Source organism: Diaporthe amygdali, assembly GCF_026229845.1.
Source record: "Diaporthe amygdali strain CAA958 chromosome Unknown NODE_2_length_3802984_cov_64_841326, whole genome shotgun sequence".
NCBI lineage: Eukaryota > Fungi > Ascomycota > Sordariomycetes > Diaporthales > Diaporthaceae > Diaporthe > Diaporthe amygdali.
In genome coordinates, this window is record NW_026517022.1 from 1222638 (window position 1) to 1234736 (window position 12099).

The 12099-nt window shown below is 55.2% G+C and overlaps 3 protein-coding genes across 3 annotated transcripts; 1 reads left to right on the forward strand and 2 right to left on the reverse strand.

The window, feature by feature from the left end:
- Positions 1–1256: 1256 nt before the first annotated feature.
- On the forward strand, positions 1257–4403 carry J7T55_011722 (GATA zinc finger; the record flags this gene model as incomplete). The annotated part of the gene is made up of 3 exons (XM_053136535.1): positions 1257–1798; positions 1919–2258; positions 2364–4403. The coding sequence occupies 3 exons, from the start codon at positions 1257–1259 to the stop codon at positions 4401–4403; spliced, it is 2922 nt and encodes a 973-aa protein (XP_052999528.1).
- A 2408-nt stretch (positions 4404–6811) lies between these two features.
- Positions 6812–7825, reverse strand: J7T55_011723 (uncharacterized protein; the record flags this gene model as incomplete). Its single annotated transcript, XM_053136536.1, has 2 exons — positions 6812–7663; positions 7751–7825. The coding sequence occupies 2 exons, from the start codon at positions 7823–7825 to the stop codon at positions 6812–6814; spliced, it is 927 nt and encodes a 308-aa protein (XP_052999529.1).
- Positions 7826–9783: 1958 nt separating this feature from the next.
- On the reverse strand, positions 9784–11906 carry J7T55_011724 (gc ndr protein kinase; the record flags this gene model as incomplete). The annotated part of the gene is made up of 3 exons (XM_053136538.1): positions 9784–10749; positions 10800–11224; positions 11294–11906. The coding sequence occupies 3 exons, from the start codon at positions 11904–11906 to the stop codon at positions 9784–9786; spliced, it is 2004 nt and encodes a 667-aa protein (XP_052999530.1).
- Positions 11907–12099: the final 193 nt, after the last annotated feature.

Sequence of the window (12099 nt, forward strand, 5' to 3'; positions counted from 1 at the left end):
AGTCTCGAGGACCCTTAAAAAACGGCCTGAATAGGGTCCCTGTAGATGATGATCAATTGCACCGTTGTGCGTCAGGCTGCAGGCGATTAACCAGCCAGCCAGGCCAGCCAGCCAGCCATCCGATACATAACTTCAGGCAAAATGTCTCGTTCTCGTCTTCTGCATCGCAAGTGGCCCCGCCCACCTTCGCGTGCGCAGGGACCCACCAGCGCAAGGAGGATCCACCCCTAGTCCTGTGCTTTTGCAGGTTAAGCCGAAAGAAAGGCCTGGGACGGCTGCAAGATGCTGGCGCTGCTGGGATCAGAGTGGCAGAGCGAGATGCTAGAGGCTAGCAAGTGGAGAAGGCTTCATCAGACGCTCCGATGGACCTCCACTACCAACACTACCACCACCGCTTCCGCAACTCGGTTTTGCGCCGTGCCCTGTTGATGCGCATGCACATTAATCTGTGACTTGTGTGTCCCTCGAGGGGCTTACTGTAATAGCAACAGTAATGGAATCTGGATTGGAACTCGTTTGTGCACCTGAAGAGGAGAGCAAGGACAGAGATGAGGAGAATGCATATTTGTACAAGACCAGAGGGATCGATCGAGCCGTGTCGTCGGCTCGTGTCGTGTCGTGTCGTGTCATGCTCTCTGCTGTCTGTCGTGTGGCTCTTCAATAATTTTCCCACGTCCCCTGCCAGCGAATTACCCGAGTCCTGCCAGAGCCTGACTGACTCTTGAATCGCATCTTGGTCCCGACAACTCTATTATTACCTCTCTTGGTTGGCCAGGGCGTGGCATTCCACTTTCTGCCGACCAGGTTGCTGCTTGGACGTGGGTGACCGCTGCTCGGCTTGTGCGCTCTCTCCAGACTCTAGTGCAGCAGCAGCTACAAAAAAAGAGACATAGAGAGAGGGAGAGTAAGAGGCACACCACCTTCAACGGAGCAAGGACCAGACCAGGCCAGATCCAGGCCACACAGACCAGAAAGACAGGCCACACGCCAGGGCTACCAGGGCTACCAGGACTACCAGCCCAGCCGGCCTGTGCGTGTGCGTGTGTGTGTGTGTGTGTATGTGAGTGTGTGTGTGCAGGTGCGGCCAGCCGAACGTGGGGTAGAGCCTCCGGGATCCTCTCTTGTCTTTGCTTGGACGGTACAAGTCCCAAGATTCCCCCCATTCTGGCCGAAGTCCTCCCGCTTCCCTCTCTTCACCACCCCCATCCCCCCCCAAGAAGCATAGTTCAAAGCCGACTCGACTCGTTCGTTACGACATGGCTGCCATATCGACGTCGAGTCCTTTGACCTCAATGAGCCCTACTTCAACAGAGCACGACTTTCGATTTCCACGAAGGCCCGCCGACAGCGGCACCGGTGATATCAAGTCGGAGCAATCAGCGCGCTCCGCTCCCTCCAAGATCAAGACCAAGGGTACCGGTACCGCCTCACTCATCACCAACGGGAACCCCAGCAACGCCCAGAGACCCAACACCAGCACCAGCAAGCTCAACAAGAGCACCGCAGAGATGCGCGGCAGCCTGAAGGAAGTCCGTTTTGATCTCTCAAAGACCTTGGAGAATGCACGAGGCACCCTGTCCAAGACAGACGTATTCGCCGACTTTCAGGATGGCATCGCAGGGATGAGCAGCAGCCCAGAGGACTTGGGGAAGGATGACCCGCTAGCCACCCAGGTCTGGCGCTTCTTCAGCAAGACGAGGCAGAACCTGCCCAACCAGGAGCGCATGGAAAACCTCACATGGCGCATGATGCACGCCAGTTTGCGCAAGCAGCGGCTCGCAGGTGATGAGTCCTCCAGGTACGGTTATCTGGCTCGGTACCTGCGCAACGGCAGCAATGGTCACCTTCATGCCATGCCAGCCCATGCCATGCTATGCGAAGAATCGAGAAGGTGCTAACTTATTATTGTTTCACAAAGATCCGGTGGGAATGCTCCCAGCGGCATAGCCCAGCTGCGAAAATCTTCCGAGCAAAATATCTCGACTTCTGACCCCATGAACCTCGACGACTTCATCGTCACTGATAACATTGCCACCCCAGCAGGCACGGCTGGTAGCCCTTCGCCCGAGCTCTTGAAGCGAGGCGAAGACAAGCCAACGCGCTCGCACATCACCGCTATCCCCATCAAGCACCGTCAAGCCTCCCTGCCGCATTTTGTACCTCAGTCTGTCCCTGTGCCAGCTCATGCGCCCAATGTGCAGCACGAGTTTGGTTACGTTACAAGACACCATAGAAAAACAAGCATCGACGAGAGACGGGTAAGCCTCTTTTTCAGATCTAGTTCTATCGGACTGGCTTTCTTTCTGTCTCTTCCTTCACTATGACCTCCGTGCCATGACTCGATCGCAGCTGACACTGACCAGACTCGGAAACGACCTGCGGACTTCTCGCCTCACGTCTCTGGCATTGGAGGACTCGATGGGGACACTGATTTCCATGAATACACGCTCGATCATCCCCATACCTCCGCTATGGGTCACGGGCCTAATCAACCCAGCGTGCCATTCCCACTGGACACCTTCCAGATGGAGAGCGACCCCATAATCACTTCAGCAGGGCCTTTCCAACAGAACTTTGCCTTCTCTCCGGGCACTTCACCGATGGCGCACCATGGGGCGTTTGCCAACATGTACAACAACCAGTCCATGCCCTCTTCAGCGGTCCAGAATACGGAGTTTTACTCACCGCCAGGGTCGGCGTACCAATCCGCCGTCTCTACACCACACCCAATCAATGAGGAGCCTTTCTACTTTGGCTCCATGGATGTCCGCCATCAACGACCGCACCCATTCCGGCCAGCCCCAACGAACATGGCGAACTCAATGCCAAACCAATTCATGTACAACCCGTCCAATGGCAACCCCATGTTCCCTACCACCTCTGGTGCAGACCCGGCCTCCGCTTTCGCCACGAGCAACTCATTCGGCCACATTGACCCAAGCCAAGTCTTCGCAGATCACACTGTACGGTCTCCTGGCGTGACTATGATGCCAGACAGCAATGGCATGTTCAGCTTTGGGGCAGATTCAGACGATGGAGAGGATGATGTCGGTGCGTTTGCCGACCGTAACATGACTATGCCGCACGACTTTTCCTCAACTGAATTCGATGCTGAGGGAATGCCATCGCATAACAACGCGATGCAGTGGGATGCGTCTTTGCCTGGGCAGTTTAGTACCCAAGCCGCACGGTACCCAGGTGGGCCGCCTGCTGCCAAGCGGGTCACTATTGGTGGGACGACAACAGACTTTGTGGACTCTAATGAATGGGAAGGCGGTAATCTCGGCCGAAGTCAATCTCAATCATTCCGACATGGTGGAGACCGCCGACAGAAAGTGCCACGAACTGCGTCAACCCCAGCGGTGAACCGAGGCAATGCATTTGATCGCCTCTCGCGATCTAATCCCAATTCCCCACCAGCAGACGGGGCTGGGCACGCTTCTGGATACTCGTCTGTGAACCCCAGCAGACCGTCGTCACCTCCCGGATCCAAGCACGGCTCGTCGACGAATCTGCAGGGCGCTAACAATTCGTCTACGGACGGAACCGCCCCCACGACGTGCACGAATTGCTTCACCCAGACTACGCCTCTTTGGCGTCGTAACCCTGAGGGTCAACCACTCTGCAACGCATGCGGCCTTTTCTTGAAGCTGCACGGTGTTGTCAGACCCCTGAGTTTGAAGACTGATGTCATCAAGAAGCGAAACCGTGGATCTGGCAACAGCTTGCCAGTAGGCGGAACAAGCACACGATCTGGGAAGAAGAATGCTAGCGTCAATGCTTCACACAACAATTCTGGGACGAATACTCGTAAAAACTCGTCCCTTGCTATCTCTTCCTCAGCCAGCAACATCGTCAGCCAGGCTTCGACACCTCCAGCGACCAACCGTGCTGGTAGCGTCAATGCCAGCGACTCTCCAGTCAGTGGTGGACCTTCGGGCGGCAACACTGCTGGGAGCAGCCCGACCAGCTTCCACGGCAGCACAGGACCCGCGAACGGTGCAGTGGGTGGGAAGGGTGTCGTGCCTATTGCTGCGGCACCCCCAAAGTCTACTCCTGGGCCAGGGGCCTCCGCTCTGCCGCGGACGGTTGCCGTGTCTGCAAAGCGACAGCGGAGGCATAGCAAGAGCGCAGCCGACAACGCCGGCATGGACATTGACAGCCCCGAGAACTCGACCGGATCCAATGAGACGGCTCGGTCAATCGGTTCGAGCAGCGGATTCGGTACCATGTCGAACTCCGCTAGTTTAGGCCTCGCCAACGGCTTTGGTATGACGCAGAGACCCATGGTCGGCTCCGGCATGATGACAGGCATGCCCGCTGGTCAACCAGCTGTCACAGTGGCACCTAATGGTGCAGGTACTGGACCCCAGGAATGGGAATGGTTGACCATGAGCCTCTGAGTGGTCTGACGCCTGCTTTTGCAGCCATCATAATGATTCGGGAACGACACCTGCATTTCCAAAGGCGTTTGCGTTTGCTGCATGAGTACGCACCACTGGGTCGCGTTATCGGCCCTTTATATATCTCGATGATACCACGCCTCTCTCAGAAGCCTCGGAAAGCTTCATTGGCGTCAGACCCGTGGCATGGCCTTCTTGGTTGCATGTCGGAGTGGGGTCAGGTGACTTACAACTTCTTCCATGATCATTTTGGAATATTGGCATTCAGTTCGGCGCGTTCTGACTTTGGGCGGTTGGATGGGTCTCACGAATCTTATGCTTTGCAATGTTTTATACCCGTTGCCGAATCAAGGCCCTTGGGTGCTTGGCCTACTAATCACTATTCTCGGCAACGACGACTTCTCTCGATCGATCGATCGACCGACTAGACAACCGACTGTCGGCGTGGTCATTTCGCAACAGGATTTGGCCGGCCGGATCTTTACTTCCTCGAGCCTGAACCGGGCCAAGAGGGTCGTCCGGGGACCTATGTCGAGACATAGACCGGTTTTCTGAAGAGCTACTTGCCCGCGCGGCTCTGTTTCTGATCGCGATGCGGCCTACTGGGTTCTGTACGCATCATTATGAGAGGATGTTTTCTGATTTTACCAAGCGAGCGTGGGCGGTTCTGGCGATTTTGCAACAAACTTGCTCCGGCCATTTGGTTTTCAGCCGGGGCTTTTGAGCACCTGAAGGTTTCCACCATTGTTTTTCTTGCGCTAGAAATGATGCTCCCGGGGATGGCTGTATATTTGTGTGGGGCAGGCTGAGCGAGAGCACGGGCTCTGGGTTTTGTTTTCCTCGTTTGCGTCTGATGAGTGCGTGTGTCGTGTAGAGATTTGGTGGATACCCCGTGGGCTGTGTAAGTTGTAACAGAGATGATGATTTGGCAGCGATATATCTGCGAATTCCTTGTGAGCGATCGATCCTCCGAAGACTGGCTATTTTTGCACGGAAGGACAGGAGGTCTCTTGGGAGGATTATAACTGGCTCCTCGATAGATGAAATTTCAAGCTATATCGAGAGAGAGAATGGAAGCGAAATCTGACTTGACTTGGCCTGATCTCGAAACTGTCCCCGTGATACCACACAGGTGCCAGCAATTTCGCATACTCAGCTGGGCTGCGGCTTAAAAGCTGAGTGAGCCACAAATGATGACTAAGGTAGCGATGATGTTGTCACGAAGCAGTCATTGACATGGCCAACTAACGACACCATTTCTTAGCATATGCTTGCTTCAGTACGTGTATAAGGTCATGGCACGCCAGGCCTTGCGGCACTTATTCAGTAGCAATTTGAATCCGATCGTTCGAGCGCTTACGGACCAATGCTGTCAAATGTGTTACAAGTCCTTTCTATAGTCTCGCCAAACATGAACATATTCACATACGAAGCAGTCATAATTTCATGGATTTGACAATTTTTGATTGGTGAGAACCAGCAGATGATGAGGCTTGAAGGGTCCAATGAGGACATGAGTGATGAGATTAGTCCAGGCATAAGGTTTGAGCGTAATGAATAGTCAATTCTGCAACGCGAAGAATGCTTTAATCCTGCGTTTCCCCGCATGGATATCGATATTTGTTCTCTCAGAGGCATGTCAAAGCCTCACTGACGCTCATTCAATTTCAAAACAAATTAGAATCGGCAGACCATAGGATAAGCCTTTAATTGCCTACCATTTGAGATCTCTGAATTTGACTATCAAATTGAGTCAAAAAGAGGACTTTCTTGTCCTCGCTGCCGCTGCCCATCAATTTGCCTTCCTGTACTACTACGATCCAAGATGCTTTAAGTTAGGTGGAAATGCCACACACGTCGGAATCGGCACGACTGTGCGCTACTAGTACAGAGCCCATAGATGGTATAATCCGTTGAGTATTGAGTATTTGTATTTGCACACATATATGAGTCAGCACAGCTCAAACGGGCTCTATCCTTGGAATTTGCTTGCCGGTATGCTCAGAAATGATCCAAGAACCTCAGTGAATGAGGGTCAAATAGGACTTGAATGTCGATGACGACTCGGGATGGATTGATCAAGGACGCTGCTCTGGGACTCGAATGGCACTTATAGACATGTATATATCGGCACAGACAACCAAGAATGATCAGAATTTTATAAGCGAGGGCTAAAATACCACTGGGGTACTCTATTAGAGTATCAGGGATTTTTAAGTTGCTGAGTCGTAGCAACTCGGATCATAACTCAAACATTAGTTCATGCACACGTTCTCATGCTCCGCAAAAAGCACATGCTCCAATCTCCCAAGATCCCTCGACAGACACCTCCACCCATACTCCATGCTTCTGGCCACATCTCCTTTCTGTGAAAATAAATGGCTCCGGAATAAATCCCGACTTATACCTTACAACACAGCCATGACACCAACAAGACCGCCCAAGACCGCACCAGCGGCAACGACGCCCCGGTCCACCTTCGCAGCGGGCGCAGCGCCCGAGGTCGATCCAGTGGAGGTCGAGCTGGCCGAAGACGCAGTAGCGGTGGCATCGCTACCAGTCAGGGTGGTCGTGCTCGTCACACTGCCGCTGACCGCCTCGGCAACCTGCGCAAGGCCGGTAGAGAGGGTGACGCTCCCGTCCCCGCCGGTCACCGACGCGGTGACGGTGGTGCTGCGGGTGGTCCAGGTCCAGCCGTGGCCCCAGTCGCCCCAGCCGCCCCAGCCTCCATTGTCGCCCTCGCGGCCGGGGCCCATCCACGGGCTCCCGTCCCAGGGGCACCCCGTGACCGTGACGACGCTGGCCGTGTAGCTCGACGTCCAGCCGCCCCAGCCGCCCCAGTTGCTGTTACTGCCGCCGCCGCTGCCGCCGTTGCCGCCGCCGCTGCCGCCGTTGCCGCCGCCGAAACCTCCGCCGCCACCACCGCGGCCTCCGTTTCCTCCGTTTCCTCCGTATCCGCTAGTGCCGGAGCTGCTCCATCCCTGGCCGTTGCCGCCGCCGCCCTGGCCCCAGCCGCTCGAGGGGCCGGGCCACGACACGGTGTAGACGCCGGTGGAGCCAGCAGAGGAGCACGATGACCAGGCGTTGCAAATGCTCGCCGAAGCGGACGAGTAGGAGGACCAGGCTGTCGGGGTCGCAGAGCACGCGCTGGACAGGCATGAGCCGGGTCCGCTGTTGGTATCGGCCGTACAGTAGGATGTCGGCTCCGGCCAGTTTGATGTTGGGGTTTGGCTCCCCCAGTAGGAGGACAGGCAGGAATGCTGGTTAGCTTTGTTAGTCATTGGATTCTCTTAAGGCAACGGAGAGGGGGAGACATGGGAGATGAAAGGGTAGAGTCTTGGACATACAGCACAGTCAGGCGCGCCTCCCCACCATTGCGCAGCGGCCCCGCTGACGAGAGTTGCGAAAGTGGTTGTCTTCATCTTGAGGAGTCGCCGGTATGTTTCCTCTTCTAGGGCTGGTTTATACGGGGGTCCTTGGAGCCAAGCTGTTCCAAGAAGGTAGATGTGCAGGGAATGTCTTACTTCTCCGAGAGCTGCATCAGGCAAGACCAGAAGCAGGAAGAAGAAGCCCGTTTATAAACCTGCGGGCTCATACGCTTGAGTAACCCACGCATGCGCTGTCCGCATATGTCATAGGTGACAGGGAAAGACAGCCTTACACTTGCGAGGCTCTTTCAGCCCCAATCCATGCGCTGTGGAATTCGTCAGCTCCCGCCCATTATGACCATCAGCCCCACTGTCGGGACCGAGAGAGAGTGAGAGACAGTCCCAGCACGGCCAAACAGGGGAAAGCACTAAGATGCCGTGCAGGCAGCGTGAGACGGCATTGTAGAGAATACACAGGCCCGAAGGAGGATAGCCGGGCCTCCGGCATATGTCCAAGCTACCTCTCTCTCGGCCCGCACGTGGGCTCGAGAGGGTAGCAGGGAGAAAAGTCAATCAGACAGATCGACATGCCTGATCGCGGCGCTAGCCGGTCGGACAACAGCAAGAGGCGCACGATGGGGACGTTGACGCTTGCGCGGCAGCGCAACTCGTGCATGCTTCTCTGTGTCAATTAGATTAGCCGTCAGCAATTAGGCAAACTGAATTTAGAGCAACGCAGGCCAGCCTAATCACGATAGAGTTCAGAGGGGGAAAGCAAGAGCGGTGGCAGTTCCGACAGCTCCAACAGCTGAGGTCGAACAAGTCACCCGGTCTGACACACCCAAGGCCACTCTGACCGACCGGTAGAGAAAAAAAAAAAGAGGACCTGGAGGCGGAAAAGGCAACAGTCTGAAGTCAATGCCATGGCTGCGACGTCGGGACCGAGATGGCGTCGGCGGTCGGGGAGGACAGAGGTTGGGGAATGTCCGAAGCAGTCCAGCTCAGAAGTGGTCCTGACCCTCCCATATGCATATATATAGGGCACGGCTATGTCAGCACTGGGCTACCGGAATGGATGGAACATACGTCAACGTCTGACGATCATCTCCGAGTTTCCAGAGACAGACTTCCCTCGTCAGCCGCAGCTTTGATCTCCTCATGTCAGCTTTCGTCTCTCGGTCTTGTTTCATCGTCAAGTTGGGTCCGGCACGGCGCCAAGCTTGTTTTAAGCTTACTTCGGAAGTCGGCGAGGATTGGGTGTGGGCCAGAGATCCATGAGATTAGATTAGATCCTTTTACGAGATTGGCTGTTGAGCGTGTAAGTGATGCCCTGACTCGACTGGGTTGACAATGTACGTAGGTGGAGCATCTGCGCTTCTGCGCTTCTTCAATGTTCTCGAAAAAGTTGGAGAGGCTAATGAATAGCGATCCAATTTACGTATCTGAGGCTGCTTATACGCGGAAAGATTCTTCCTGTCGAGCAGTTGCGTATCTGGGCAACGTCGAGGACAAGGAAAGACTAACAAGAAGCAATTAACTCGCCCCAACACCCCAGCTTTCGTGTTCTGCTGTCATTACCGCCTGGGAATTCCGACAAGCAAAGCTTCCTACCGTTTGCCGGCCTGCCTGCCTGTCTGCCTGTCCAACGCTCGTCTGCGACTCTATTCTGCCAGTAACCCTGAACTCCTCGAACCGATGCGTCATATGTAATACACGGCCCAATCAGACCAAAACCGCGAGCGGTCAGATGAGAGAAGAAAAGAGCTTTGCTTCGTATCCTCGGACACGTCATCAATATCAACATTTACCATCAATCCGCAATCGTGCCTTTCATCAAAGTATTCCTGCTAACTTCCAGCCCTTGTTGGGCTCCTAGGGCTAGGTGCCGGTCCGATGTAAGCCGTCAACGGCGATGACTTTGTGGGTGAGATCCTCATCGGCACCCGCAAGGCCCGCTCCCCACACCTCCTTTTCATAGTAGGGGTATGCGGCTCAGAAAACATCTGCTGCCCCTAAAGCATTGTGCCGAACGTGTTGTCCGTGATCGGCTTCCTTGAACTGCTGCCGGTCTCATCCGTCTTGCGGTGACGGAATGTGAACCCGACAAACAGCGCCTTGCCCATGTCGTCTTCACGCTCGGCCATATTCTCCAAGGCCGACTGCTTATCATGCACCTCCTTGTACTTGGCCATGTCGGCCTCGTTGGTGAAGTCGTCGAAATAGCCGGCATCCGTCTCCGAGTCCAGCTCTGGTACGAAAGGCGCCTTCGTATCCCGCAGCGTCTCCCAGTTGACCTCGGCAAAGTACTGGTGGGCATAAATGTCCTTGATGTTAGAGAACCGCTTGGAGCGGGAATTGATGCAGGTAGTGATGAAGTTCCAGGTCCGGTTGCTGAGGAAGTAGTTGGGATCCTCCCACACAGGCCGCTTCAGAACGTCCCTCCAATGCTTCAGGTTACGCCAGGTCTCGTCAGCATTGGATCCAGCAAACGGCGGGAAACCAGTCAGGGCCTCGAAGAGCATGCAGCCCAGACTCCAATAGTCGACAGTAAAGTCGTACTCTTCCCCGCGGAGAACCTCGGGGGCCATGTAATCGGGTGAGCCCACGATAGACTTGGCGTAATTGGCGTCATTGTTCCGCATCGACCGGTACCCATCTCGTCGCTCTGCCACGGTTCTCTGGTCCATTGGCTTGCCAAAAGGCACAGAGGTCTCTGATGCTTGCTCCAGACGGAGTCGCATCGACTCGATCTTTGCAGGGGCGAGCATACCGGCCGCCAATCCAAAATCAGTCAGTTTGACGTGCCCCGAAGAGTCGACAAGGAAGTTTTCAGGCTTCAAGTCGCGATGAATGTAGCCGAGCTGGTGGAGAGCGTCCACGGAACAGAACATCTCGGCAATGTAGAATCGAGCGTGTCGATTGGACAGGACACCCGTGTTGTTCAACAGAGTGCGGAAGTCGCCTCCAGGCACATATTCCTGCGTCATGTCAGTCAAAGCCATACAGAGCACAGGAGGGAGACACGCACCATTGCAAGGTAGATATTCTTGTCATCCTGGAACGAATACAGCAGACGGACAAGCCATTGACTCTTGGCAGTTGTCAGGATGTCTCTCTCGGTCAAGACGTGGCGCACCTCGTCCAGTTTGAACAATAGCTTCTTGCTCATGACCTTCAAAGCGCACACTTCCTTCGTGTCCTTCTTCTGGGCCAAAAATACTTGACCGTAGCCACCTTGTCCGACCTGCGTCAGGATCTGGAAGTCACCTTGTCGGAGCCGTACCCGTCGCTTGCGCAGATTAGCCCGTTCACGACCGGCGTACTTGCTCCACATCTGTTTGTAGGTCTCCTCGTCGGTCTCGGGAGGCTCAGGGTATTCGGCGCGAAAGGCATTGAGGCGAGACTGGCGGTTGCCAGCATAGTTCAGAAGGTCAAAATAGTAGTCGAGGAAATCTGCGCACGAATTCCAAGTTAGCTCTCCGCGCGGTCAGCCGCCAGGCAGGATAATTAGAAACGGCTCACAAAGCTGGGTGACATTGACCAGACGCCTGACGTTGGGCTTCTCCAGAATTGCTCGCTCCTCGTCTGTGAGGCCACGAGACGTGTCGAACTTCTTTCCTGGAGGAGGGGCGCGCGGACTGTTGTAGAGGTCCTGTCTCGATTGAGCGGCATGGCTGTGGGAGATGGGTATCTTGGAGGCGGTAGGAGGAGTGTTCTCCTGGCCCTGGTGCTTCAGCGGGGGAGAAGGAGGTCCCCTTTGGAGGATGCTATCGTCAATAAGAGTGTTTGTGGTAGACTCAGCGTCGAAGGGGTCGAATGACTGGGCGTTGCTGAGCTTGGTGGGAGACAGTGGGGTTATGACTGATTGAGGACGGCCGAGCTTGATGGGGCTGTCAAGAGTAGTGGCAGCGTTGAGCTTGAGGTGGTTCTCAAAGGCCTGGGGCAGTTCTCGGGCACCAGGGGGAGCGGTTCTCTTGCTAGGGCTGCCCTTCGGGGTGTTGGCTGGCTCGACGAAGCTATTTCTAATGGGCGTCGAGGGCCGACCGAGGTCGAGCCTGCTGCTGTTATTGTTGGCGGTGTTGTTGTTACCATCCTTTCCTCCAGGGGAGAGCATGTTGGACACAAAGCTGGCCATTTCGTCTGGATGTGTGAGTGTGTGGCGCGTTGATGTCGCGGGGAGCTGACGGCGAGGGCGCGTTGAATGCGCCTGAATAGCCCAAAAGTGGCGGATCTGCGATGCGATCTGTCGAATTGAAGAGAAGAGCCACAAGGCAAGGATTGACTGGTCGAATCCCTCGGACAGACAGAGAGATGATAGTCTAAGCCTG